We start from the raw sequence: 27,336 nt of genomic DNA, 5'->3' as shown, positions 1-27,336 counted from the left end.
GCTGGGAGGGGTGGGGGGGTGGCTCTGGTGCTGCACCAAGCCGGGCAGGGGGCTCAGGCATCCAGCTGCCTGTCTACAGTGCATCCCCCCCGCACGCTGACCCCCCCCAAAGACCGGGCAGGGACCCCAGCGTCCGGGGCTCCCCCCCCCCCCCAAAACCCCGGTGCTCCTCAGTCCTCCACCGCCAGGGGGTGGCGCGGCGGCTCCCCCGCTCTCCTGGCGGCCGCTCTGGACGCGAGGCGGAAGTGTCAGTGGGCAGGCGCAGCGGGCGGCGGGCGGCCAGCATGGCGGCGGCGGCGGCGGCAGGGCCGGGCTTCGAGCACATGGGGCTGGACGGGCGGCTGCTGCGGGTGCGCCGGGGGCCCGGGGGGGGTGGGTCCCGGTGGGCTGCGGGCACCTGGGGGTGGGATCAGGCGGGGGCCGGGCACCGGGGTCCTTTGGTGGGGGTGGAGGCCCTGAGGGGGCCGGGACACCGGGATCCCTCGGTGGGAGGGGGGCCGGGACACGGGGTCCCTTTGCGGGAGGGGCGGCGGGACACGGGGCCCCTCGGTGGGAGGGGGGGGCCGGGACATCGGGGTTCCTCGGTGGAAGGGGAGCTGGGACACCGGGTCCCTTTGGGGGGTGAGCCCGGCACATCGGGGTCCCTCGGGGTGGGAGGGCCGGGACACCGGGGTCCCTTTGGGGGGGGGGCACATCGGGGTCCCTTTAGGGGGCTGAGCCCTGCACACTGGGGTCCCTGGGGGTGGGGGGGCCGGGACACCGGGGTCCCTTTGAGGGGCTGAGTGGGGGACATGAGGGTCCGTGACACCAGTATCCCTCGGGGTGGGGGTGCTTTGCAAGCCTGGGTCCCCCCGCCGCGGGGAGGGGGGTGGCAATGGGAACCCCCCTTGTGCCGGGGGGGCCCCGGGAGCCCAGCCGGCTGGGACCCCCGAGGTGACGGCCCCCGCAGGCGGTGGCGGAGCTGGGCTGGGCCACCCCCACGGCCATCCAGGCCGAGGCCATTCCGCTGGCTCTGGAGGGCCGCGATCTCCTGGCCCGGGCCAGGACCGGCTCCGGGAAAACGGGAGCGTACGGGCTGCCCCTCCTCCAGCACCTCCTGCGCGTCAAGGGGGTGAGCGGGGCGGCGGGGGGCTGGGGTGGGCACCGGGGGGTGGGGGGTGTCGGGTTTGGATGGGTACTGGGGGTATGGGGGCGCTCCGTGGGGCATCTGGGCAGAGGTGGGCACCGGGGGGTGTGGGGTATTGGGTTTGGGTGGGCTTTGGGGGGTATGGGGGCACTCCGTGGGGCATCTGGGCAGAGGTGGGCACAGGGGGGTGTGGGGTATTGGGTTTGGGTGGGCTTTGGGGGGTATGGGGGCACTCCGTGGGGCATCTGGGCAGAGGTGGGCACAGGGGGGTGTGGGGTATTGGGTTTAGGGGGGCTCTGGTGGGGTATGGGGGGAGCTCTGTGGGGCATCCAGGCAGGGGTGGGCACCGGGGGGCACGTGGGGTGTGCAAGCAGGGGCAGGCGCTGTGGGGTATGTGGGCTCTGTGGGGTATTGGGCATGGGGGGGCACCGTGGGGTGTTTAGGCAGGATGGGGCACATGGGGTATGCAGGCAGGGGTGGGTGCCGTGGGGCACACGGGCTCTGTGGGGTATCGGGTGTGGGTGGGCATTGTGGGGTACGTGGGTGCTGTAGGGTCCTGGGTGCAGACGGGCACCGTGGGGCAGGGCTGGGCGCTGCAGGGTATTGAGCAGGGGGGGACACTGTGGGGCACGGGGGCTCCGTGGGGTGCCGGGGCAGCTCTCCCGTACCCGCGTGACAGTAGGCGGGGGCGCGGGTGGGCGCAGGCGTCCTCGGCGGTGGCGCAGGCGGTGCGGGCGCTGGTGCTGGTGCCCTCCAAGGAGCTGGGGCAGCAAGTTGTGCACAGCCTGCGGCAGCTGGCGGCTTTCTGCGCCCGCGACCTGCGGGTAGCCGATCTCTGCGCCCAGACCGACCTCGCCGCCCAGCGGTAAGCTCAGCCCCCCCCACCCCTGGACGCCTGGGTCCCCCCCGCCGGGGGTTGACGGCACGAGGTGGGTGACGCGGTGTGTCGCCAGGCCGGTGCTGATGGAGAAGCCGGACGTGGTGGTGGGCACGCCGGGGCGGGTGCTGGCACACCTCGGCGCCCGCAGCCTGAGCCTGCGGCACTCGCTGGAGCTGCTGGTGCTGGATGAGGCCGATCTGCTGCTCTCCTTCGGCTTCGGCGAGGACATCAAGTCCCTGCTGTGGTGAGGGGCACCCCGGGGGGACGACGGGGACCTGTGGGGCACTGCTGGGGCTGGAGGTCATGGGGGGGCACAGCCAGGGGTTTGGGGGGCACTGCCGGGGCTGTGGGGCACGGCTGGGGCTGGAGAACGTGGGGGGCACAGCCAGGGCTGTTGGGCACTGCTGGGGCTGGAGAACGTGGGGGGCACAGCCAGGGGTCTGGGGGGCACTGCCAGGGCTGTTGGGCACTGCTGGGGCTGGAGAACGCGGGGGGCACAGCCAGGGGTCTGGGGGGCACTGCCAGGGCTGTCGGGCACTGCTGGGGCTGGAGAACGTGGGGGGCACAGCCAGGGGTTTGGGGGGCACTGCTGGGGCTGTGGGGCACTGCTGGGGCTGGAGAATGTGGGGGGCACAGCCAGAGGTCTGGGGGGCACTGCCAGGGCTGTCGGGCACTGCTGGGGCTGGAGAACGTGGGGGGCACAGCCAGGGGTTTGGGGGGCACTGCTGGGGCTGTGGGGCACTGCTGGGGCTGGAGGTGGCGGCGGGCACAGCCAGGGGTTTGGGGGGCACAGCCAGGGGTCTGGGGGGCACTGCCAGGGCTGTGGGGCACTGCTGGGGCTGGAGGTGGCGGTGGGCACAGCCAGGGGTTTGGGGGGCACAGCCAGGGGTCTGGGGGGCACTGCCAGGGCTGTGGGGCACTACTGGGGCTGGAGGTGGTGGGGGCACAGGCAGGGGTTTGGGGCGCAGTGCCAGGGACTTGGGGGACGCAGGCATTGGGGGGCATTGCTGGAGCTGGAGGTCATGGGGGGCACAGCCAGGGGCTTGGGGGGCACAGCCAAGGGTTTGGGGGGCACTGTGTTTGGGGGGGATATTGAGGATTTTGGGAGTCAGTGCCAGGGCTGTGGGGCACTGCTGGAACTAGAGAACATGGGGGGCACAACCAGGGCTTTGGGGGGCACAGCTGGGACGGGATGACACAGGGGGGCACTTGCAGAGCCGGGGGGACGTTTGGAGCGCATTGCCGGGGCTGGGGGGCACAGTGGGGCTCAAGAGGGGAGACATGGGCATCGCCAGGTCTGGTGCCAAGGGCTTTGGGGGGGGCCAGTCACCCCCAAAAAGGGGGGCTGGCGCTGAGCCCCCCCGCACCCCCACAGCCACCTGCCCAAGATCTACCAGGCGCTGCTCATGTCGGCCACCTTCAGCCCCGACGTGGAGGCCCTGAAGGAGCTGGTGCTGCACAACCCGGTGAGCGGGCACTTGAGGGGGCATGGGACAGGTTTTGGGGGTTTGGGGGGTCCAGGGGGGCACGAGGGGAGGTTTGGGGAGTCCAGGGAGGCATGAGGGGAGGTTTGAGGGATCCAGGGGGGCACAGGGAGAGGTTTGGGGGGTCTGGAGTGGGCATGGGGAGATGTTTGGGGGGTCCAGCGGGGCACAGGGAGAGGTCTGGGCATCCAGGGGGGTAGAGGGAGAGGTTTGGGGGGTCCTAGGGGGCACAGGGAGAGGTCTGGGCATCCAGGGGGGTAGAGGGAGAGGTTTGGGGGGTCCAGGGGGGCACAGGGAGATGTTTGGGGGGTCTAGGGGGGCATGAGGGAAGGTTTGGGGGATCCAGAGTAGGCATGGGGAGATGTTTGGGGGGTCCAGGGGGGCACAGGGAGAGGTCTGGGCATCCAGGGGGGTAGAGGGAGAGGTTTGGGGGATCCAGGGGGGTACAAGGGGAGGTTTGAGGGATCCAGGGGGACATGGGGGGATGTTTGAAGTATGGGGGGGGGCACGAGGGGAGGTTTGGGGGGTCTGGAGTGGTCATGCAGAGATGTTTGGGGGGTCCAGAGGGGCACAGGGAGATGTTTGGGGGGTCCAGGGGGGCACAGGGAGAGGTTTGGGGGGTCGGGGGGGGCACAAGGGGAGGTTTGAGGGATCCAGGGGGGCACAGGGAGATATTTGAGGTAGCGGAGGGAGAGCACAAAGGGAGGTTTGGGGTGTCCGGAGCGGGCCCAGAGACAGGGGGACACTGCTGGAATGCAGCACCCACAGGGGCACATTTTAGGGTCTGAGCTGCCCCAAAGAAGGGGTACAACACCCCCCCCCCCCCCCAACCCTGCCGTGACGGCTGCAGGTGACGCTGCGCCCGCCGGAGCCCCAGTTACCGGGCGGTTCCCAACTCCGGCAATTCGCGGTGCGCTGCGGCGCCGAGGAGGACAAGTTCCTGCTGCTCTGCGCCCTGCTGAAGCTGCGGCTGCTGCGCGGCCGCGCCCTGCTCTTCGTGGGCACCCTCGCCCGCTGCTACCGCCTCAAGCTCTTCCTCGAGCAGTTTGGGATCCCCGCCTGCGCCCTCAATTCCGAGCTGCCCGCCCGTTCCCGGTAACCCCCCCCCCCAAGAGAACCGACCCCCCTGTTGGTTTGGGGTACCCCCGAGGTGGTACGGAAGAGGGGAAAATGGGGTGCCCACGGGTGTCCAGGGGGTGATGGGGTGGCCCCGGGGAGCAAGACTGGTGGGGGCTTGTGGAAGAAGGCGAGGGGCAGCGTTGGGTTGGGGGAAAATGGGGTGCTCCTCAGGGGTGAGGGGTGCCCGAGGGGGTCCCGGGTGAGCTAAGGGGTCCCTGGGGAAATAGGGTGCCCTTGGGCTGCCAAGGGAAATGCCCGCGGGGGGCTCCTGACTGGGGGTAAGGACACCCTGGGGGGTCCCGGGAGGGCGCAGGGTGCCCGTGGAGGAAGGGTGGGGGTACCTGGGGACACACACACACACACCAAAGAGGGGTGCCCGTGGCGGGGGACGCTGATGGGCCCCCGCCTTGTCCCCAGGTGCCACGTCATCACCCAGTTCAACCGGGGCATCTACGACTACATCGTGGCCACCGACGAGGAGGCGCCGGCGGCGCCCGCGGAGCAGCCCCCACGCAAGAAGCGCAAGGGTGCTGCCCAGAGGTGAGCCCCGTGGGTGCCACCGAGGCCCCGTGGGTGCCACTGTGTCACCAGGGCGACGTCCCGCTGCGGCCGGGGAGGGCTCAGGCCTGGGGAAGGTGACCCTGAGCCGCGGGGGTGCTTCTCCCCAGGGTGTCCGTGTCCCCTCCGGGGTCCCTGTGCCCGCAGGGATGTCCCTGTCCCCAGGGGGTTCCCTGTGCCTGCCATGTCCCCAAGGTGGGGGGGGTTCTCTTCCTCAGGGGGGGTTTATTCCTTGTGTCCGTGTGGGTGCCCAGGGAGGTCCCTGTGCCCAGCGTGTCCCCTTCTTTGAGGGGGTCTCCTTGCCCTGTCCCCGTGGCGCAGGGTGTCCCCGGGCCCGCGTGGGTGTCGGTGCCTGGTGTGACACCCAGAGTGTCCTCGTACCCATGGGGGTCCCTTTTCCCAGCGTCCCTATGCCCATCTGTGTCCCAGATGTCCCCTTGGGGGGGTCCCTGCGCCACCCCAACATCTCGTGTGTGTGCCCCCCCCCCCAGCAAGGGCAAGGACCCCGAGTACGGCGTCGCGCGGGGCATCGACTTCCAAAACGTGGCCGCCGTCATCAACTTCGACGTGCCGCCGACGGTCGAGTCCTACATCCACCGCGTGGGCAGGTACGTGGGGACACGGAGAGGGGACACAGGGGTACCCACGGTGGCCGGCAGCCCCCTCGGGTGGGCGTCCCACCGTCGTGCCCCCTCCGTTGCCCGCAGGACGGCCCGCGCCGACAACCCCGGCACGGCGCTCACCTTCGCGCTGCCCGAGGAGCAGGAGGACCTGGCCCGGATCGAGGACGCGCTCGCCGGAGGTCGGGGGGGGGGACCCCGTGTCGCTTCGTGGTGGGGGGCAGTGGGTGCCAAGGGACATCGGGGAGGGACGCGGGGTGTCGGGAGCGAGGGTGGGGTGACCCCCCGCGTCCCGGTGTCTCCCCAGAGAACGGCGAGTCGATGCTGCAACCCTACAAATTCTCCACGGAGGAGATCGAGGCGCTGCGCTACCGCTGCCGGGTAGGCGGGCAACGCCGGGGCAGGGGTGCCGGTGGCGCCGGCTGGGGGTGGGTGCCAGGCTCTGACACCCCGTCTGTGTGTCCCCCCCACCCAGGACGCCATGCGCTCCGTCACCAAGCAGGCGGTGAAGGAGGCCCGGCTGCGGGAGATCAAAGACGAGCTGCTTAATTCGGAGAAACTCAAGGTAACCCCCCCCGGTTCCCGGCCTGAGGGGCAGCACCGCAGCATCTTGGGGGGTCCACGGGCAGCGCGGGGTGGGGACCGGGTGCTGCCAGCCCCCCGATTCTCCCCTCCCAGGCGTACTTCGAGGATAACCCCCGCGACCTGCACGTCCTGCGCCACGACAAGCCCCTGCACCCCGCCATCGTCAAACCTCACCTCCGCAACGTGCCCGAGTACCTGGGTACGTCCCCGCGCCCGCTTTCGGGGTGGGGAAAAGGGGGCGAGGGGGGGACCCCGGGATGTGAGGGTGACGTAGAGGCAAAACGGTGCCTGGGGGTGACGTTGCGGGGGGGTGGGGGACGTCCCTGGGGCCACCGGCACCCTCCTACCCGCCGCTCTCTGCCCGCAGTGCCCCCCAGCCTCCGCGGCATCGCCAAACCCAACCTCAAGAAGCGCAAGTGGCTGCGGTCGCCCCGCGCCGGTGCCAACCGTCGGGGCGGCTCGACGGTGAGTGCGGGAGGGGCGCAGAGAGATCCCCCCCCCCCATATCCCCCCCGCTGCTCCAGGGGGTCCGACGCCGCTTTTCTTTTCCCCCTTTTCCAGTCCCGCCGCGCCGCCAACCCGCTGCAGAGCTTCAAGTACGCCCGCCGCCGCGCCAAGCGCCCAGCCGCGCCGCCCTCCTGAGCCCCCCCCGGCACCCCACGGGCTGTGCCCACCCCGGGGGGCACCGCAGCCCCCTGGCAGCCCCCCCTCCGAGGGACGGGGTGCTCCCGCGCCGTACCCTGCGGGGTGGTTGTGCCCAATAAAGGTGCCAACGGACTGTGCCAGCTGTCTGCCGTGTTGTGCCGTCGCTTTGCCGGGCGTTTCTCCTTGCCGGATCGCGCGCGGTGCCCCCGCTGGCTACGTGATGGGGGAAGGTTGGTGACGCAGAGGTGGGAAGCGGCGTTTCCCGCTGATGCCGGGCAAAGGTGCCAGGGCGTTATCGCCCCCCTTATCGAGGCCAAGGCTGTACAGGGGCCATAAATGGGGGCAAGGACACGGTGGAGGGGTGGCACTGCCAGCTTTGGGGACTCGGGTCCCCTCAGGCGCCTCGCCGCCCCCGTGCCAACATCACCGTGAGCCCGGTAGCCTGGCACGTCTCACCCCAGGGCTGGCACCGTGCCGCGGGTGCCGCCCGGCTGGCGTTCGCTCGCCTGCTGCCTGCTCGCCGCGGCCGGGTGCCTCCCGTGGCGTGCGAGGCAGGCGTTACCCCTCGGGGTGCCAGTAATCGCCCGCCGAGGCATCTTATCGGGGTTTCGGTATCTTATCGGGGGGCCGCGGCTCTGGTCCAAGGCTGCCCGCTGGCCCTGAACCCTTCCCGGCACCGGGGCAGAGAGCTCTGGCACCGGCACCCCGCCGCGGGCGCGGCACCCCCGCTTCGGTAACAGCGGAGGTTTCACTGCCCGCAGCCGGTTTCTCTTCCCCCTCGTTCCCGGTGGCCTGGCACGCGCTGCCGGCACCGCCGTGGCACCGCGAAGGCACCCGTTTCCCCGGTGCCAGGCTGGCGGGACGAGTTTCCCCCGGCTGGCACAGCCTCTCCGCTTCCTTCTCCACCCCTGCGAAACCCACGACCCCACGGCGCGTCCTGGGTGGGCACGGCTCCCAAACTCCCCCTTTTTCACCTCAAAACAAAGCTCTGCCGGGGAAGCGGGGTGCCTTTTCATCGGGTAGGGGGGCACCCGGGCACCTCCCCGGCGGGGATGCGTCGGCTGGCACTGGCTATCGATCGGGGTTAATGATCACAAGGGCTTTACAGCTCCGGCGAGGGCTGATTGGCTTCGGCGCCGTCAGGCCAGAAGACCTCACCGCCGGCGGGCAACCGCCCAGGGGCTATGGGGTCTTATAGGAGCCGGGCGAAGCTGGCAGCGCCCTTTCGCCCAGGATGCCGGGGTCCGTCGCGCTGGCCGGCGCGGTGCTCGGTGCCCTCCTGGCGCTGGTAGGTGCCCAGGGATTGGCACGGCTGAGCCGGAGGGGTGCCAGGGGCTGGGGTGCGGTGGTGGCAAAAAGCCATGGCGGTGCCTGCGGGGTGAAGGGGGTGGCAGAGCTGGGGAGATGCCGGCGCGGTGCCCATCGGGTGCCGTTTGGAGGGGCTGGGGGTGGTGGAGCTGGGGAGATGCCAGCGCAGTGCCCATCGGGTGCTGTTTGTAGGGGCTGGGGGTGGCAGAGCCATGGGGACGCCGGCGCGGTGCCCATCGGGTGCCGTTTGGAGGGGCTGGGGGTGGCAGAGCTGGGGAGATGCTGGCGCGGTGCCCATCGGGTGCCATTTGGAGGGACTGGGGGTGGGGGAGCTGGGGAGATGCCGGCGCGGTGCCCATCGGGTGCCCATCGGGTGCTGTTTGTAGGGGCTGGGGGTGGCAGAGCTGGGGAGATGCCAGCGCGGTGCCCATCGGGTGCTGTTTGTAGGGGCTGGGGGTGGCAGAGCTGGGGAGATGCCAGCGCAGTGCCCATCGGGTGCCGTTTGGAGGGGCTGGGGGTGGTGGAGCTGGGGAGATGCCAGCGCAGTGCCCATCGGGTGCTGTTTGTAGGGGCTGGGGGTGGCAGAGCCATGGGGACGCCGGCGCGGTGCCCATCGGGTGCCGTTTGGAGGGGCTGGGGGTGGCAGAGCTGGGGAGATGCTGGCGCGGTGCCCATTGGGTGCCGTTTGGAGGGACTGGGGGTGGGGGAGCTGGGGAGATGCCGGCGCGGTGCCCATCGGGTGCCCATCGGGTGCTGTTTGTAGGGGCTGGGGGTGGCAGAGCTGGGGAGATGCCGGCGCGGTGCCCATCGGGTGCCGTTTGGAGGGGCTGGGTGTCGTCCCCCACGGGACGGGGGCACTGCCCACCGATCCCCCCGCCCCTCCCCTCCATCGCCGCAGGCCGCGCCGACGTTGACTCCCATCCACCGCGCCGGTTACTGCGCCTTCTACGGCGAATGCGGTCGCAACCCGGAGGTGAACGTCTCGCTGGTGCCCTCCAAGGTGCCCTGCCTCTCCAACACGCCGGCGCGGGTGGCCCAGGGCCCGCTGCTGGCGCTGCTCCGCACCGTCTGCCCCGAGCTGGTGCGGGGGGACACCGAGGGGACGCGGGTTTGCTGTTCTTTGGCGCAACTGAGCGCCCTCCGCATTAGCGTGGCGCTTTCCGGCACCGTCCTCGCCCGCTGCCCGGCCTGTGCCAGGAATTTCGCCAACCTTTACTGCAACAACATCTGCAGCCCCGACCAAAGCCTCTTCACCAACGTCACCCGCGTCGTCAACCGCACCTCGGCGCAGGGGAAGCCCGAGTTGGCCGTCGTGGAGTACCAATGTTTTTACCAGCAGGATTTCGCCGACGCTTCTTTTGCCTCCTGTCGGGGCGTCCGGTTACCGGCTACCGGCGGTTACGCCATCGATACCATGTGCGGGCGTTACGGTGCCCGGCTCTGCACCACCCAGCGCTGGTTGGATTTCCAAGGGGATAAAAACAACGGTTTGGCGCCGCTGCAGATCAACTTCCAGCTGGTGCCCAACGGCACGGAGCCCGGCGACGCCGTCGTGCCGCTGGGCGGGCAGGCCTGGCGCTGCGACCAGGCTCTCAGCGCCCAGGAACAGCCTTGTTCTTGCCAGGACTGCGCCGAATCCTGCCCGCCGGTGATGGCCCCCCCCGGCCCGCCGTCCCCCTTCCGCTTGGGCAACGCCGACGGCGCCTTGGTCCTCTGCGGGCTGCTCTTCGGCCTCCTCGCCCTCATCTTCGTCGTCGCCTTGCTGTGCCAGCGCCGGCGAGCCAAGGAGAAAGCCACGCCGCAGCCGGCACCGACGCGTGCCGCCGGCTGCTCGACGCGTCTGGGCGACGCCAGCCACCGCGTCCTGGCCGGGGTTTTCCGCCGATGGGGCACGCTGGTGGCCGGGCACCCCGTGGCGGTGCTGGCGGTGGCGGTGGTGCTGGCCGGCGGTTTATCGGCCGGTTTGGTTACCCTCCGTCTCACCACCGATCCGGTGGAGCTGTGGTCGGCGCCGGGCAGCCGTGCCCGCCAAGAGAAAGCTTTTTACGACCGCCACTTCGGTCCTTTCTTCCGCACCAACCAGGTGATCGTGACGGCGCCCGGCCGGCCCAGCTCCGGCTACGAATCGGTGGTGTTGGGTGCCAAGAACTTCAGCGGGGTGCTGTCGGAGGAGGTGCTGCGGGCGCTGCTGGAGCTGCAGGAGCGGTTGGCGGCCACCACGGCGTGGGCACCGGTGGCGGGCAGGGAGGTGACGCTGAGTGACGTCTGCTACGCCCCCCTCAACCCCACGGAGCCCGGGCTGGGGGACTGCTGCGTCAACAGCGTCACCCAGTACTTCCAGAACAACGGCACCCGCCTGGCCATGACGGCCACCCAGACCAACGGCAAGGAGACGGGCACCGTCGACTGGCGCGACCATCTCATCTACTGCGTCAAGTGGGTGCCGCTCCCCCGGGGGTGGGGTGGGGAGGCCGTGGGAGCGGGGGGGTGTGGATGGTGCCCGTGGGGTGCTGGGCTGCGGGGTCAGGGTGCTGGGTATGGCACGGTGCCCGTGGGGTGCTGGGCTGCGGGGTCAGGGTGCTGGGTATGGCACGGTGCCCATGGGGTGCTGGGCTGTGGGGATGGGGTAATATCTGTGGGGTGCTGGGCACGGCACGGTGCCCATTGGGTGCTGGGCTGTGGGGTCAGGGTGCTGGGTATGGCACGGTGCCCGTGGGTGCTGGACTGTGGGGTCAGGGTGCTGCCTGCAGGGTGCTGGGCACGGCACGGTGCCCGTGGGGTGCTGGACTGTGGGGTCAGGGTGCTGCCCGCAGGGTGCTGGGCATGGCACGGTGCCCGTGGGGTGCTGGGCTGTGGGGTTGGGGTGCTATCTATGGGGTGCTGGGCATGGCTCAGTGCCCGTGGGTGCTGGGCTGTGGGGATGGGGTGCTATCTATGGGGTACTGGGCACGGCACGGTGCCCGTGGGGTGCTGGGCTGTGGGGATGGGGTGCTATCTGTGCTGTGCCCAGCATAGCGTGGTGCCCGTGGGGTCAGGGTGCTGCTGCAGGGTGCTGGGCACGGCACGATTCCCACGGGGTGCTGGACTGTGGGGTCAGGGTGATGGCCACAGGGTGCTGGGCATGGCATGGTGCTGGGCTGCGGGGGTCAGGGTGCTGCCCGCAGGGTGCTGGGCATGGCTCAGTGCCCGTGGGGTGCTGGGCTGTGGGGTTGGGGTGCTATCTATGGGGTGCTGGGCATGGCTCAGTGCCCGTGGGTGCTGGGCCGTGGGGTTGGGGTGCTATCTATGGGGTGCTGGGCACGGCACGGTGCCCGTGGGGTGCTGGGCTGTGGCGTTGGGGTGCTATCTATGGGGTGCTGGGCACGGCACGGTGCCCGTGGGTGCTGGGCTGTGGGGATGGGGTGCTATCTATGGGGTGCTGGGCACGGCACGGTGCCCGTGGGTGCTGGGCTGTGGGGATGGGGTGCTATCTATGGGGTGCTGGGCACGGCACGGTGCCCGTGGGGTGCTGGGCCGTGGGGTTGGGGTGCTATCTATGGGGTGCTGGGCACGGCACGGTGCCCGTGGGTGCTGGGCCGTGGGGTTGGGGTGCTATCTATGGGGTGCTGGGCACGGCACGGTGCCCGTGGGTGCTGGGCTGTGGGGTTGGGGTGCTATCTATGGGGTGCTGGGCACGGCACGGTGCCCGTGGGTGCTGGGCTGTGGCGTTGGGGTGCTATCTATGGGGTGCTGGGCACGGCACGGTGCCCGTGGGGTGCTGGGCTGTGGGGTTGGGGTGCTATCTATGGGGTGCTGGGCACGGCACGGTGCCCGTGGGGTGCTGGGCTGTGGGGTTGGGGTGCTATCTATGGGGTGCTGGGCACGGCACGGTGCCCGTGGGTGCTGGGCCGTGGGGTTGGGGTGCTATCTATGGGGTGCTGGGCACGGCACGGTGCCTGTGGGTGCTGGGCTGTGGGGTTGGGGTGCTACCTATGGGGTGCTGGGCACGGCATGGTGCCCGTGGGTGCTGGGCCGTGGGGTTGGGGTGCTACCTATGGGGTGCTGGGCATGGCTCAGTGCCCGTGGGGTGCTGGGCTGTGGGGTTGGGGTGCTACCTATGGGGTGCTGGGCACGGCACGGTGCCTGTGGGTGCTGGGCCGTGGGGTTGGGGTGCTACCTATGGGGTGCTGGGCACGGCACAGTGCCCGTGGGTGCTGGGCTGTGGGGTTGGGGTGCTACCTATGGGGTGCTGGGCACGGCATGGTGCCCGTGGGTGCTGGGCCGTGGGGTTGGGGTGCTATCTATGGGGTGCTGGGCACGGCACAGTGCCCGTGGGGTGCTGGGCTGTGGGGTTGGGGTGCTATCTATGGGGTGCTGGGTACGGCACGGTGCCCGTGGGTGCAGGGCTGTGGGGTTGGGGTGCTACCTATGGGGTGCTGGGCACAGCACGGTGCCCGTGGGTGCTGGGCTGCAGCATCAAGCTGCCACCTGCCCCCCCGGGTGCCACCTCCGGGGCTCCCAGCACGGCGGCGCTGCCCGCGGGGTGCCAGGCCGGGCGCCGCCCCCCCTCACCCGCTGCCGTGTCCCCCCCAGCTCCCCGCTCTCCTTCAAGGACATCACGGCGCTGGAGCTGAGCTGCATGGCCCAGTACGGCGGCCCCGTCTTCCCCTACCTCGCCCTGGGCGGCTACGCCGGTGAGCGCCGGGGTGGGCACGGCGGGTGGGACGTCACCCGGGGGTGTCACCCGCTGTGTGTCCCCCCCCCCACCCCGCAGGCTCGGAGTACACGGAGGCGGAGGCGCTGATCCTCACCTACTCCCTCAACAACTTCCCCCGCGACGACCCCCGCCACGAATGGGTGCTGAGCTGGGAGCGCCGCTTCCTCGAGGTGGTGGGCGACTTCCAGCGCGCCCACGGCCCCAACCTCTCCGTCGTCTTCATGGCCGAGGTGAAACACCCACCGGCTGCGGGGAGGGGGGCACCCTAGGGTGCCCAGCACCCTCTCACCCATCTCTTTTTCCGCCAGCGTTCGCTGGAGGATGAGATCAACCGCACCACGGAGGAGGACATCACCGTCTTCGCCATCAGCTACCTCGTGGTCTTCATCTACATCGCCCTGGCGCTGGGCGAGTACACGGCCTGGCGCCGCGTTCTGGTAGGCGCCGGAGGGGGGTCAGGGTGATGCCAGCACCCTAGGGTGCCCCGTTGGGTGCTGAGTGGGTGGCCTGCTCCCCCCCCCCCCCCCCCCCGGCCCCGTTGCAGGTGGATTCGAAGGTGACGTTGGCGCTGGGGGGCATCGCCGTGGTGCTGGGCGCCGTCTTGGCCTCCATGGGGTTCCTGGCGCTGCTGGGGTTGCCTTCGTCCCTCATCATCCTCGAGGTCGTGCCCTTCCTCGTCCTCGCCGTGGGCGCGGACAACATCTTCATCTTCGTGCAGGAGTACCAGGTCGGTGGGCGCGGGGGGGGGCACCTGCGGGCATGGGGACACCTTGGGGACATGGGGCAGGTGGGCACTCTTGGGTGGGGGCATCCCCACGGGGCGCAGGGGCATGGGGCACCCATGGGCGCAGGGGTCCCCGTGGGGTACAGCGGCCCCCGCTGTGCACGTGGCAGCACCCCCAGGCTGGGCGGTGGGTGGCTGTGCGGGGTCCCCGGGGTGGGGGCACCCATGGCGGGCGCCCCATCCTCACCGCCCCGGCCAGCAGCAGTCGCAGCGGGAGCTGGGCGAGACGCGGGAGCAGCACATCGGGCGGGTGCTGGCAGAGGTGGCACCCAGCATGCTGCTCTGCAGCCTCTCCGAGGTCATCTGCTTCCTCCTGGGTGAGCGGGGCACGGGGGGACACGGGGGGCGTGGGGACGCGGGGGGCACAGGGTGGGCACAGGGACATGGGTGGCATGGGGACGTGGGGGGCACAGGGTGGGCACAGGGACATGGGGGCACGGGAGGCACAGGGACATGGGTGGCATGGGGACATGGGGGGCACAGGGTGGGCACAGGGACATGGGGGACATGGGGACATGGGGGGGACAGGGTGGGCACAGGGACATGGGGGACATGGGGGCACGGGAGGCACAGGGACATGGGTGGCATGAGGACATGGGGGGCACAGGGTGGGCACGGGGACATGGGGGGCACAGGGTGGGCACAGGGACATGGGGACATGGGGGCACAGGGGGCACAGGGACATGGGTGGCATGGGGACACGGAGGGCACAGGGTGGGCACAGGGACACGGGGGCATGGGGTTGCGGGGGGCGCAGGGTGGGCACAGGGACATGGGGGACATGGGGGCACAGGGTGGGCACAGGGACATGGGGGACACAGGGGCACGGGGGGGCACAGGGACATGGGGGACACGGAGGCACAGGGTGGGCACAGGGACATGGGGGACACAGGGGCACGGGTGGGCACAGGTACATGAGGGACATGGAGGGCACAGGGACACAGGGGCACAAGGGCACAGGGTGGGCACGGGGACACAGGGGACACAAGGGCACGGGGTGGGCACAGGGACATGGGGGACACGGAGGCACAGGGTGGGCACAGGGACATGGGGGACACAGGGGCACGGGGGGGCACAGGGACATGGGGGACACGGGGGACATAGGGGCACGGGTGGGCACAGGTACATGAGGGACATGGAGGGCACAGGGGCACAAGGGCACAGGGTAGGCACAGGGACATGGGGGACACGGAGGCACAGGGTGGGCACAGGGACACGAAGGCACAGGGACACGGGGACACAAGGGCACAGGGTGGGCATGGGGACATGGGGGACGGGGGGGGCACAGGGACACGGGGGGACTGCACCCGGTGGGCGCAGCGGATGTGGGTGCAGGAGGGGGGTACGGTGTGGGTGCCCCTGACGCCGGGTGCCCGCAGGCGCCCTCTCCTCCATGCCCGCCGTCCGCACCTTCGCCCTGACGGCCGCCGTGGCCATCGCCTTCGACTTCCTCCTCCAGATGTCGGGGTTCGTCGCCCTGTTGGCACTCGATGCCCGGCGGCAGGAGGTACGGCACCCGGGGGGCACCCGGGGTGCCCATGCATGGGTGGGCACAGGGTGGGTGTGGGGTGCCCATGGGCATGAGGGTGTGCCCAAGGTGGGCATGGGGAGGCCTGTGGGTATGAGGGGGCACAGGGTGGACATGAAGGTGCCCAAGGTGGGCATGGGGTGCCTGTGGGTATGAGGGGGCACAGGGTGGGCTCAGGGCGGGCATGGGGTGCCCAGGGTGGGTGTGGGGTGTCTATGGGCATGAAGGTGTCTGGGGTTCACTTGGGGTGCCCATGGACATTAAGGTCCCCAGGGTGGGCATGGGGTGCCCATGGGTATGAGGGTGCCCAAGGGCATGAGGGTGCCATGGGTGGGCACGGGATGCCCATGGGAATGAGGGGGCCCAGGATGTGCCCAGGGTGGGCATGGGGTGCCCATGTGTATGAGGGTTGGCACGGGGTCACCTTGGACATTGGGGTGCCCGGGGTGGGTGGGGGGGCCGTGCCAGGACCCGTGCCAGCCCGGCGCTGCCCGCAGGCCGCCCGCTTCGACCTCTGCTGCTGCTGCGGGCTGGGCAAGGGGGGTCCCGCGGGGCCGGGTGCCCGGCTGCTGCGCCCGCTGCTGCACCGCTGCTACACCCCCCTGCTGCTGCACCGCCTGGCGCGCCCCGCCGTGGTGAGGGGGGCCGGGGGCTGGGGGGGCCATGGGGGGGGGGGCCTTGGGGGGCTGGGGGGGGCATGGGGGGGGGGGCCTTGGGGGGCTGGGGGGGCCATGGGGGTGGGGGGGGGCCTTGGGGGGCTGGTGGGGGCATGGGAGTGGGGGGGGGCCTTGGGGGGCTGGGGGGGGCCATGGGGGTGTGGGGGGCCTTGAGGGGCTGGGGGGGGCATGGGGGTGTGGGGGGCCTTGAGGGGCTGGGGGGGGCATGGGAGTGGGGGGGGCCTTGAGGGGCTGGGGGGGGCATGGTGGGGGGGCCTTGAGAGACTGGGGGGGCCATAGGGGTGTCAAGGTTCCTGGGGGTCAGGGGGGTATGTGGGGTGTAGGGGGGGTCCTGGGGGGTCATGGGGAGCTGGGGGGGGCCATAGGGGTGGGGGGGGACCTTGAGGGGGTGGGGGGGCCATGGGGGTGTGTGGGGGGCCTTGAGGTGTCCATGGGGGTGTGGAGGTTCCTGGGGGTCAGGGGGAGATATGGGGGGGGGTCTGGGGGGGTCCTGGGAGGTGGGGAGGGACATGGGGGGGCTTGGGTGGATGGGACATGGTCCTGGGAGGTGGGGAGGCACATGGGGGGGCCTCTGGAGGGGTGCAGGAGGTTTGGGGGGACATAGCGGTGTTGCGAGAGGATTGGGGTCCCTGGGGGGGTCCCGGGGGGGGTCCCGGGGGGGGGTCCCCTGACGGGGGGGTGCCGCTGGCAGGTGCTGCTCTTCCTCTTCCTGGCCTGCGCCGGGATCTACCTGACGCTGCAGGTGCCCGTGGGGCTGGACCAGGAGCTGGCGATGCCCGAGGTGGGGGGCACGGGGCTGCCCGGGGGTGGGGTGGCTCCTATAGGGATGCCTGGGGAGAGTATGGCCCCGTATGGGCACGGCATGGGGAGGGCATGGCCCCATATGGGGATGCACAGGGGTGGTACGGCTCTGTGGGGACAGTATGGTCTTGTATAGGGACAGCGTGGCACCTTATAGGATGGCATGGGGGGGGTATTGCCCCTACAGGGACAGTATGGCCCTGTATAGGGCCAACACAGGGATGGTGTGGCCACTTATGGGCACAGTGTAACCTCATACGGGGCTATATGTGCACAGCATGGCCCCATATGGGATTGACATGGCCCCGTATGGGAACGCACAGGGATGCACAGGGATGGTATGGTCCCTACAGGGAGGCATGGGGACAGTATGGCCCCTTATGGGCACAGTGTGGGTGCAGCGTGGCTCCATATGGGCACCGTGTGGCCACCGTGGGGCTGATATGGCCCTATATGGGAACGCATGAGGATGGCATGGTCCTGTATGGGGGTGGTATGGCCGCTACAGGGACAATATAGTCCTCTATAGGGCCAGGACAGAGATGGTGTGCACAGCATCACCCGATACGGGGCTGACATAGCCCCATATGCAAATGCATAGGGATGCACAGGGATGGTATGGCCCCTACAGGGACGCATGGGGACAGTATAGCCCTGTATAAGGCCACCACAGGCATGGTATGGCCCCTACAGGGACGCATGGGGACAGTATAGCCCTGTATAAGGCCACCACAGGCATGGTATGGCCCCTACAGGGACGCATGGGGACAGTATAGCCCTGTATAAGGCCACCACAGGCATGGTATGGCCCCTACAAGGACGCATGGGGACAGTATAGCCCTGTATAAGGCCACCACAGGGATGGTATGGCCCCTACAGGGACGCATGGGGACAGTATAGCCCTGTATAAGGCCACCACAGGCATGGTATGGCCCCTACAGGGACGCATGGGGACAGTATAGCCCTGTATAAGGCCACCACAGGCATGGTATGGCCCCTACAGGGACGCATGGGGACAGTATAGCCCTGTATAAGGCCACCACAGGCATGGTATGGCCCCTACAGGGACGCATGGGGACAGTATAGCCCTGTATAAGGCCACCACAGGCATGGTATGGCCCCTACAGGGACGCATGGGGACAGTATAGCCCTGTATAAGGCCACCACAGGCATGGTATGGCCCCTACAAGGACGCATGGGGACAGTATAGCCCTGTATAAGGCCACCACAGGGATGGTATGGCCCCTACAGGGATGCATGGGGACAGTATAGCCCTGTATAAGGCCACCACAGGGATGGTATGGCCCCTACAGGGACGCATGGGGACAGTATAGCCCTGTATAAGGCCACCACAGGCATGGTATGGCCCCTACAGGGACGCATGGGGACAGTATAGCCCTGTATAAGGCCACTACAGGCATGGTATGGCCCCTACAGGGACGCATGGGGACAGTATAGCCCTGTATAAGGCCACCACAGGCATGGTATGGCCCCTACAGGGATGCATGGGGACAGTATAGCCCTGTATAAGGCCACCACAGGGATGGCATGGCCCCTTATGGGCACAGCACGGGGATGGCATGGCCCCATATGGGGATGCAAGGTATGGTATGGCCCCTATGGGGCCAGCATAGCCCTGTATAGGGCCAGCACGGGGATGGCGTGGCCCCATATGGGGATGCAAGGTATGGTATGGCCCCTATGGGGCCAGCATAGCCCTGTATAGGGCCAGCACGGGGATGGCGTGGCCCCATATGGGCACAGCATGGGGGTGATGCGCTGGGCGGGGGGGCGGCGTGGCCCTACGCATAGGGATGGTGAGACCCCACCCGGGGACCACCAGGACCCTATGGGCGCCATGGGGTGCCTGCACCCTGGCTGACGGGGGGGGTGGGTGCCCCCCAGGACTCCTACATGCTGCAGTACTTCACCGCCCTCAACCGGTACCTGGCGGTGGGGGTGCCCACCTACTTCGTCACCACCAGTGGCTACGACTTCTCCTCCCCGGCCGGCACCAACGGCATCTGCTCCAGCGCCGGCTGCGCCGACGACTCCCTCACCAACACCATCCAGTACGCCACGCGCTTCCCCAACGTGTGAGTGGGGTGGGGGGGGGCGCAGGGTGGGTGGGAGGGCAGGGTCCTGCCAGCCTCCTGCCAGCCCTGCCTCTGCCCAGGTCCTACCTCGCCATCCCCGCCACCTCCTGGGTGGACGATTTCTTGGACTGGCTCAACCCCGCCAGCCGCTGCTGCCGCATTCACCAGTTTGGCAACCTCACCGGGAAGTTCTGTCCTTCCACCAGCAGTGAGTGGGCACTGGGGTGCTGGGGGGACGCCGTGGTGGCTGTTGTGGCACGTGAGGTCTACACCGTGGTGGCCGATGGGTGTACGTTGGGTGCCCACCATGGTGGCCATTGGGTGTACGTTGGGTGCCCACTATGGTGGCTGTTGGGGGCGCATGGGGTCTACACCGTGGTGGCCGTTGGGTGTGCGTTGGGTGCCCACCCTGGTGGCTGTTGGGGGCACATGGGGTCTACACCGTGGTGGCTGTTGGGTGTACATTGGGTGCCCACCATGGTGGCCGTTGGGGGCACATGAGGTCTACACTGTGGTGGCCGTTGGGTGTACGTTGGGTGCCCACCATGGTGGCCGTTGGGGGCACATGAGGTCTACACTGTGGTGGCCATTGGGTGTACATTGGGTGCCCACCATGGTGGCCGTTGGGGGCACATGAGGTCTACACTGTGGTGGCCGTTGGGTGTACGTTGGGTGCCCACCATGGTGGCTGCTGGGGGCATGTGAGGTCTATACCATGGTGGCCATTGGGTGTATGTTGGGTGTCCATCGTGGTGCCCATTGGGTGTACGCTGGGTGCCCACCATGGTGGCCGTTGGGTGCACATAAGGTCCCCGCTGTGGAGGTCATTGGATGTATGTTGGGTGCCCGTCATGGTGCCCATTGGATGGACACCATGATGCCCATTGGGTGCCCATTGGAATCCCATTAGGTGTCCATTGGGTGCCTGTGATGGTGCCCTTTGGATGCCCACCATGGGTCCCATTGGGAGACCATTGGGATCCCATTGAGTGCCATTGGGTGTCTGTTGTATTCCCATTGGGTGCCCACTGGATGCTTGCCATGGTGCCAATCAGCTGCCCATTGGATGCCCACCATGGCGCCCACTGAATGCCATTGGCTGTGCCTTGGGTGCCTACTGGGGTGCCATGGGGTCCACTGGTTGCATGCCATGGTGTCCCTTGTGGGGGGGTCTACTGGGTGCCCGCCATGGTGCCCGTTGGGTGCCTGCCACGGTTCCCGGTGGGTGCCCCGGGGGTGCTGAGCGCGGCCGTGCCGGCAGGCGACCCCAGCTGCCTCGGGGGCCGGTGCCTGAAAGCCACGCGGCGTCCGACGGTGGAGGAGTTCAAGCGGTTCCTGCCCTGGTTCCTCCACGACCACCCCACCCTGCAGTGCGCCAAGGGGTAGGTGCCACCCAGGGGGGGCACCCAGGGGGGGCACCGGCAATGGGGGGCAACACATGTACACGGGGGGCACGCACACGCACGTGGGCACACACGTATACAGGACATCAGTGTGGGCGCATGGGCACCCACCGGGTGCCCCCCCAGCACCCATGCTCTGGGTGCCCCCTCCCCATGGCCCCGGGTGCCCCCCTCACCCCTCGCCCCCTCCCCGCAGTGGTCTGGGTGCCTACGACACGGCGGTCAGCATGGACGCCGACGGCACCATCCTGGGTGAGTGCAGGGTGGGTGGCGCGGGGTGAGGGGGGCACCCTAGGGTGCCCGGCTGACCCCACCCCACCCATCTCCGGCAGCCTCCCGCTTCATGGCGTACCAGCGCCCGCTGCGCACCTCGCAGGAGTACACGGCGGCGCTGCGGGCTGCCCGCGCCCTGGCCGAGGAGATCACCGCCACCCTGCGCCAGGTGCCCGGCACCCACCCCGACTTCCGAGTCTTCCCCTACGCGTAAGCACCCGCCGCGGGTTGGGGTGCTCGGCCGCGGGAGGACGGGGAGGGGTGCCCCAGTGCCCGGTTAGGGGGTCAGCGTGGGAGCCCAGGTCAGGGTGCCCAGCCTGGGGTGGTGCGGGTGCCCTGGTGCCCCAGTTAGGGGTCAGAAATGGGTGCCCCGGTTAGGGGAGCCCGGCCAGGGTCAATGTGGGCACCCCAGTGCCTTGCTAGGGGTTAAGATGGGTGCCCAGGGCTGGGGTCGGTGTGGGTGCCCCAGTTAGGGGTCAGTGTGGGTGCCAGGTGAGGGTGCTGTGGGTGCCTGGTGGTTGGGGGGCATGAGCACGGGTGCCCGGTCAGGGGAGCCCAGCCGGGGTCGGCTGGGTGCCCGTGTCGGGGTGCCAGCACAGCGGTGACGCTCCCTGGCAGGGCGACCTACGTCTACTACGAGCAGTACCTGACAGTGGTGACCGAGGGCGTCATCACGCTGGCGCTGTGTCTGGTGCCCACCTTCGGCGTCTCCTTCCTGCTGCTGGGCATGGACCTGCGCTCCAGCGCCGCCACCCTCCTCACCATCACCATGATCCTGGTGGACACCGTGGGTGCCATGGCCCTCTGGGACATCCCCTACAACGCCGTGGCCCTCATCAACCTCGTCGCGGTGCGGGCACGCAGGGTGGCACGGGGACATGGGACACGCGGGATGGCACAGGGACGTGGGACACGGGGTGGCACGGGGACCTGGGGCACGTGGGGTGGCACAGGGATTTGGGGCACACGGGGTGGCACGGGGACCTTGGGCATGTGGGGTGGCACGGGGATTTGGGGTACATGGGGTGGTACACGGACGTAGGGCACGTGGGGTGGCACGGGGATTTGGGGCATGTGGGGTGGCACAGGGACGTGGGACACATGGGGTGGCATGGGGATTTGGGGCATGCGGGGTGGCACAGGGATTTGGGGCACACAGAGTGGCACGGAGACCTTGGGCATGTGGGGTGGCACAGGGATTTGGGGTACATGGGGTGGTACAGGGATGTAGGGCACGTGGGGTGGCACGGGGACCTGGGGCACACGGGGGTACAGGAGGTGGCAGAAGGACATGGGATGCAGAGGGTGACATGGGGACAGAGCAGCCTGGGGCATGCAGGGTGGCACAGGGGACTGGCACACGTAGGATGGCAGAGAGGCACATGGGTGGCACTCGCATGGGGACAAGCAGGTTGGCACGGAGGCTTGCAAGGGGGCACGGGGACATGGGACACACGGGGTGGCACAGGGACACGGGGCAGGCAGGGTGCCTGGCCGCCGTGCCAGCCCGGAGGAGCACCCACGGGTGCCCCTGGGTGACAGCCCGTCCCCACAGGCCGTGGGCATCTCGGTGGAGTTCGTGTCCCACATCACCTGCGCCTTCGCCCACAGCACCAAGCCCAGCCGGGTGGAACGCGCCGCCGAGGCCACCGTCAACATGGGCAGCAAGGTGGGCACGGGACGGGGGGGGCGACGGCCGCGCGGACCCTCTCCCCGGGGACAGGAGGGACAGGGTGACCCGGCCGTCACTGACCCCGTCCCGGGCGCAGGTGGTGGCCGGGGTGGCCATGACCAACCTGCCTGGCATCGTGGTGCTGGCCTTCGCCAAGGCCCAGCTCATCCAGATCTTCTTCTTCCGCCTCAACCTCATCATCACCCTGGTGGGGCTGGCCCACGGCCTCATCTTCCTCCCCGTCCTCCTCAGCTACGTGGGTAAGACCCCCTGTCCCCTCCTGGGGACGGTGTCCTGTCCCCAGTGTCCCCCCCCCCCCGGGAGGATGATGGCAGCCTGGCACTGTCCCCTATCGTCCCCGCAGGACCCAGCCCGCGGATGCCGGCGGGGGACGTGGCAGGGGACACGGCGGGCGGCGCGGAGCAGGGTGCGGGGCTGGTCCTCAGCAACCCCTGCTTCAAGGACAAGGACAAGGACAAGGACACGGCCCCCGGGCAGGGCTGAGCCCCACTGCCCCTCACCGCCCCCTCCTGCCGCTGCTTTTTCTACCGCTGTCGTATTTAAACTGGTTTTCTCAGATTCGGGACTGGGTTTAACTGGGATGGGTTGGGGGGGGCAGAGGCACCTTATCCAGAAACTGCATCTTGGCTCTGACGAGTCCCTGGGGGACATGGGGACAGGGCACACGGGCACCACGGGGATGGGGACATTTGAACATCGTGGGGACAGGGCAGCGGGCAGCGGGGTCAGGGCCCCGTGGGGCACACGGGGGGACAGGGACACGTGGGGCACACGGGCACTGTGGGGACAGGGACACGTGGGGCACACGGGCACCACCGGGCTGGGGCTGCGTGGGGCACACGGGCACCGTGGCGACAGGGACCCCTGGGGCACAGGGACAGAACCCCATGGGGTTCACAGGGACAGAGCCCCACGGGGCACAGGGGCATCGCGGGGCCAGGACCCCACAGCGCCGGGGTGCCCCCCAAAACCCTCAAGACCCACAGGCGGGGCAGGGTGGGCACAAACCCCCTCTTTATTCCCCCCCTGAGCGGCCCCGGCGGGCACTAGAGGTACTTGTAGACCACCTTGGCGGGCACCGTCTGCAGCTCCAGGCGCACGGGGCACTTGTAGAAGTGGGCGAGGAGGGTCTCGGCGTAGCCCACCAAGAAGTAGAGCTTGGCGGGCGCCAGGCCCCGCGCCAGCACGGCGCAGATCACCAGCAGGTTGCCGCGACGCTTCAGCACCGCCTCGTCCGCCAGCGCGCCGGGGAAGGTGCCGTAGAGGAAGCGGCGCAGGAAGGCGTCCTCCACCGCCCGCTCCGCCGCGCCCGCCTCCCCGGCCAGGTTCCCTGCGGGCACAGAGAGGGTCGTCGGCGCCGGCACCGCCGTCCTGGGTGACGCCGGCACCGCCGTGCCCGTGTGCCCGCCCCGCGCGGCCCTGTCCCCACGGCGTCCGTGCGCCCCACGTGTCCCCGTCCCCACGACGCCCTATGACCCGTCCCCACAGCGCCCACGTGGCAGCCCTGTCCCTGCGTGCCCCGTCCTGCGATGCCCCACGTATTCCTGCCCCCGCCCCACGCGTCCCTGTCCCCATCCTTCCCACGTGCCCCATCCCCACGATGCCCCTGTGCCCCACACGTCCCTGTCCCCACCCTGCCCTATGGCCCGTCCCCACGGTGCCCTCGTGCCCCATATGGCCCTGTCCCCACCCTGCCCCATGGCCCGTCCCCACGGTGCCCTCGTGCCCCACATGGCCCTGTCCCCGTGTGCCCCATCCCTGCGATGCCCACGTGCCCCACGTCCCTGCCCACGCCACGCCCATGTGCCCCACATGTCCCTGTCCCCACCCTGCCCCATGGCCCGTCCCCACGGTGCCCTCGTGCCCCACGTGTCCCCATCCCTGCGATGCCCAGGTGCCCCACACGTCCCTGTCCCCACAACACCCTATAGCCCACGCCCGTGATGCCCTCGTGCCCCATACGTCCCCATCCCTGCACCCCCCATCCCCGCGATGCCCACGAGCGCCCCGTGCCCCGCACGGTGCCCCCCCGGCCCCGGGCGGGTGTGGGGTGACCCACCGGTGTGCAGGGAGAGCCAGCCCTTGCGGTGGGCGATGTAGTGGGGGGCGTGCGCCTTCTCGTAGGACACCGGCTTGTCCCCTTTGCCCACGCGCACCCGCGCCGCCCGTGTCTGCGGGGACGGTGGCGTCAGAGGTGGGGGGGACCCCGCGGGAGAGGCGGGGAGGGGGCACCCCCGGGGCTTACCTTGAGGCAGGCGGGGGTGGTGTGGAGGTGCCGGGTGGCATCGGGGACGGGGAGGGGGCGGATGCGGGGCACTGCCTGCTGAGGTGACAGGGGTGAGGGACAGCGGGCACCCCACAGCAGCCGGGGTGGGGCTGGCCCTGCCCGGTCCCCGGTGCCCCCGACGCCCAGTGTCCCCAGGGTACCCCATGCCTGGAACCCCCCCCGCTCCCCAGCCTGTGACCCCCTGTCCGCTGTCCCCAGAGCCACCATTGCCGGAGCCACCCCCACATGGTGTCCCCATCATAGCCTCCTGCGACCAGTGACCCCCATGCCTGGTGTCCCCTGTACCCGGTGTCCCCCATGCCCAGCGTCTCTGGTGTCCCCTGTACCCAGTGTCCCCCATGCCCATTGTCCCTGATGTCCCCATACCCAGGGTCCCCAGGGCCCCCCCATGCCCACATCCCCCCCCCAGCCCATACCCCCCCAGGCCTGGGGCCCCTGGTGCCCCCCCATACCCAGTGTCCCCTATACCCAGTGTCCCCTGTGTCCCCATACCTGGGGTCCCCTATACCCGGTGTCCCCTGTATCCCCCATACCTGGGGTCCCCTATACCCGGTGTCCCTTGTGTCCTCCATACCTGGGGTCCCCTATACCCGGTGTCCCGTGTCCCCAATACGCGGGGTCCGCTATACCCGGTGTCCCCTGTATCCCCCATACCTGGGGTCCCCTATACCCGGTGTCCCCTATGTCCCCAATACCTGGGGTCCCCCATACCCGGTGTCCCCTGTGTCCCCAATACCTGGGGTCCCCTATACCCGGTGTCCCCTGTGTCCCCAATACCTGGGGTCCCCTATACCCAGTGTCCCCTGTATCCCCCATACCTGGGGTCCCCTATACCCGGTGTCCCCTATGTCCCCAATACCTGGGGTCCCCCATACCCGGTGTCCCCTGTGTCCCCAATACCTGGGGTCCCCTATACCCGGTGTCCCCTCTGTCCCCAATACCTGGGGTCCCCTATACCCGGTGTCCCCTGTATCCCCCATACCTGGGGTCCCCTATACCCGGTGTCCCCTGTGTCCCCAATACCTGGGGTCCCCTATACCCGGTGTCCCCTGTGTCCCCAATACCTGGGGTCCCCCATACCCGGTGTCCCCTGTGTCCCCCATACCTGGGGTCCCCTATACCCGGTGTCCCCTATGTCCCCCATACCTGGGGTCCCCCATACCCGATGTCCCCTGTGTCCCCCATACCTGGGGTCCCCTATACCCGGTGTCCCCTGTGTCCCCAATACCTGGGGTCCCCTATACCCGGTGTCCCCTGTGTCCCCAATACCTGGGGTCCCCTATACCCGGTGTCCCCTATGTCCCCAATACCTGGGGTCCCCTATACCCGATGTCCCCTGTGTCCCCCATACCTGGGGTCCCCTATACCCGGTGTCCCCTGTGTCCCCAATACCTGGGGTCCCCCATACCCGATGTCCCCTGTGTCCCCAATACCTGGGGTCCCCCATACCCGGTGTCCCCTATGTCCCCAATACCTGGGGTCCCCCATACCCGGTGTCCCCTGTGTCCCCCATACCTGGGGTCCCCCATACCCAGTGTCCCCAGAGTCCCTTATGCCCACCCCGCTCCCCGAGCCCACAACCCCCTGGCCTGGAGCCCCCGGTGCCCCCAGTCCCCAGTGTCCCTCATGCCCTGTGTCCCCCAAGCCCAGTGCCCCCCAGGCCCGGTGTCCCCCAGGCCCCGTGTCCCCAGGCCCGGTGGCCCCGCTCTCCCCCCGTCTCCCCCCCTTCCCGTCCCTCACCCGCAGCGCCCGGGCAGCCGCGGGCGCCGCCATCTTGGCACGGCGGGACCGGGGGGCGCCCCCTGGCGGCTGGAGGCCGCCGGGGAGGAATGGGGGGTACTGGAGGGGATACTTGGGGTTAATGGGGTATACTGGGAGTAATGGAGGGTACTGGGAGGATACTGGGAGCACTGGGGGATAGTGGGGGTAATGGGGGGCACTGGGGGATAGTGGGGGTAATGGAGGGTAATAGGGGGTACTGGGAGCACTGGGGGATAGTGGGGGTAATGGGGGGCACTGGGGGTAGTGGGGGGTACTGGGAGCACTGGGGGATAGTGGGGGTAATGGGGGGCACTGGGGGTAGTGGGGGTAATGGAGGGTAATAGGGGGTACTGGGAGCACTGGGGGATAGTGGGGGTAATAGAGGGTACTGGGGGTAACGAGGGGTACTGGGGAACCTGAGATCAATAAGGGTAATGGGGGTACTGGGCGCATGGGGGGTACTGGGATGTAGTGGGGGTAATGGGGGACACTGGGGGTAATGGGGGATGCTGGAAGTTACTGGGAGGTACTGGGGGTAATGGGGGATACGGGGGGTACTGGGGTCACTAGAGGTAATGGGGGACACTGGGGGGTACTGGGAGATACTGGAGGTGACTGGGGGCAGGCACTGAGCAGGCACCCACGGGGGACTGGGCAGGTACTGGGAGGGCACTGTCGGGGCACAAGGCTGGCACTGGTGAGCACTGGTGGTCGCTGGTGGGCACTGGGGGCAGGCGGGTGCTGAGGCGCTCAGGGGCGTCGTGGTCAACCCCATGGACAAGGTGGGGGGGACGCGGTGCCCTCGTGCCCCCCCCCCCGGGAAGGGTGCGTGGGCGCTGGCGCTAACGGCACCGGCTGCGCTAACGAAGCAACGACCGCCGGTGCCGGGGGCTGGGCCCCCCCAGCACAGCTGTGCCCCATCGGGGGGCTTCTTAAATCCCCGTGGGGGCTGCTGGGAGCTACTGGGGGCTGCTGGGAGCGACTGGGTGCCTACTGGGAGCGACTGGGAGCC

At 69.4% G+C, this 27,336-nt stretch overlaps 3 protein-coding genes across 3 annotated transcripts; 2 read left to right on the top strand and 1 right to left on the bottom strand.

The window, feature by feature from the left end:
* The first annotated feature begins 244 nt into the window (after nt 1-244).
* On the top strand, nt 245-7,154 carry DDX56 (DEAD-box helicase 56). Its single transcript, XM_075174992.1, has 14 exons — nt 245-350; nt 950-1,111; nt 1,831-1,991; nt 2,080-2,250; nt 3,382-3,472; nt 4,341-4,585; nt 5,027-5,149; nt 5,659-5,775; nt 5,875-5,969; nt 6,095-6,168; nt 6,263-6,352; nt 6,466-6,571; nt 6,740-6,837; nt 6,934-7,154. The coding sequence occupies exons 1-14, from the start codon at nt 285-287 to the stop codon at nt 7,012-7,014; spliced, it is 1,680 nt and encodes a 559-aa protein (XP_075031093.1). The 5' UTR covers nt 245-284; the 3' UTR covers nt 7,015-7,154.
* Nucleotides 7,155-8,251: 1,097 nt separating this feature from the next.
* Nucleotides 8,252-22,934, top strand: NPC1L1 (NPC1 like intracellular cholesterol transporter 1). The gene is made up of 19 exons (XM_075174634.1): nt 8,252-8,305; nt 9,224-10,761; nt 12,898-12,998; nt 13,079-13,251; nt 13,330-13,458; nt 13,566-13,748; nt 14,008-14,122; nt 15,185-15,312; nt 15,831-15,968; nt 16,702-16,791; nt 18,717-18,907; nt 18,988-19,115; nt 20,169-20,289; nt 20,507-20,562; nt 20,643-20,793; nt 21,202-21,433; nt 22,139-22,252; nt 22,353-22,515; nt 22,620-22,934. Exons 1-19 carry the CDS (start codon nt 8,252-8,254, stop codon nt 22,757-22,759), a joined length of 3,945 nt encoding a protein of 1,314 aa, XP_075030735.1. The 3' UTR covers nt 22,760-22,934.
* A 327-nt stretch (nt 22,935-23,261) lies between these two features.
* On the bottom strand, nt 23,262-26,393 carry LOC142093517 (small ribosomal subunit protein uS3m-like). Its single transcript, XM_075174736.1, has 4 exons — nt 26,304-26,393; nt 24,522-24,596; nt 24,336-24,447; nt 23,262-23,606 (listed from the first exon to the last, which is right to left on the bottom strand). The coding sequence occupies exons 1-4, from the start codon at nt 26,334-26,336 to the stop codon at nt 23,323-23,325; spliced, it is 504 nt and encodes a 167-aa protein (XP_075030837.1). The 5' UTR covers nt 26,337-26,393; the 3' UTR covers nt 23,262-23,322.
* Between the last annotated feature and the right edge of the window lie 943 nt (nt 26,394-27,336).

This window comes from Calonectris borealis, chromosome 27 (genome assembly GCF_964195595.1).
Source record: "Calonectris borealis chromosome 27, bCalBor7.hap1.2, whole genome shotgun sequence".
NCBI lineage: Eukaryota > Metazoa > Chordata > Aves > Procellariiformes > Procellariidae > Calonectris > Calonectris borealis.
Note: the sequence above shows the minus strand (reverse complement) of the source record. Positions and strands in the feature narration are given on the sequence as shown.

Bases quoted from the DNA above. Each gene is read 5' to 3' on its own strand.
- DDX56 (XM_075174992.1), top strand. From the start codon at position 285: ATGGCGGCGGCGGCGGCGGCAGGGCCGGGCTTCGAGCACATGGGGCTG. The intron at 351-949 runs GTGCGCCGGGGG...CGGCCCCCGCAG, and splicing joins TGGACGGGCGGCTGCTGCGG to GCGGTGGCGGAGCTGGGCTG. The intron at 1,112-1,830 runs GTGAGCGGGGCG...GGGTGGGCGCAG, and splicing joins ACCTCCTGCGCGTCAAGGGG to GCGTCCTCGGCGGTGGCGCA.
- NPC1L1 (XM_075174634.1), top strand. From the start codon at position 8,252: ATGCCGGGGTCCGTCGCGCTGGCCGGCGCGGTGCTCGGTGCCCTCCTG. The intron at 10,762-12,897 runs GTGGGTGCCGCT...TGTCCCCCCCAG, and splicing joins CATCTCATCTACTGCGTCAA to CTCCCCGCTCTCCTTCAAGG. The intron at 20,563-20,642 runs GTGAGTGCAGGG...CATCTCCGGCAG, and splicing joins CGCCGACGGCACCATCCTGG to CCTCCCGCTTCATGGCGTAC.
- LOC142093517 (XM_075174736.1), bottom strand. From the start codon at position 26,336: ATGGCGGCGCCCGCGGCTGCCCGGGCGCTGCGG. The intron at 24,597-26,303 runs GTGAGGGACGGG...TCACCTCAGCAG, and splicing joins CGGCTGCCCGGGCGCTGCGG to GCAGTGCCCCGCATCCGCCC. The intron at 24,448-24,521 runs GTAAGCCCCGGG...CCGTCCCCGCAG, and splicing joins CCACCCCCGCCTGCCTCAAG to ACACGGGCGGCGCGGGTGCG.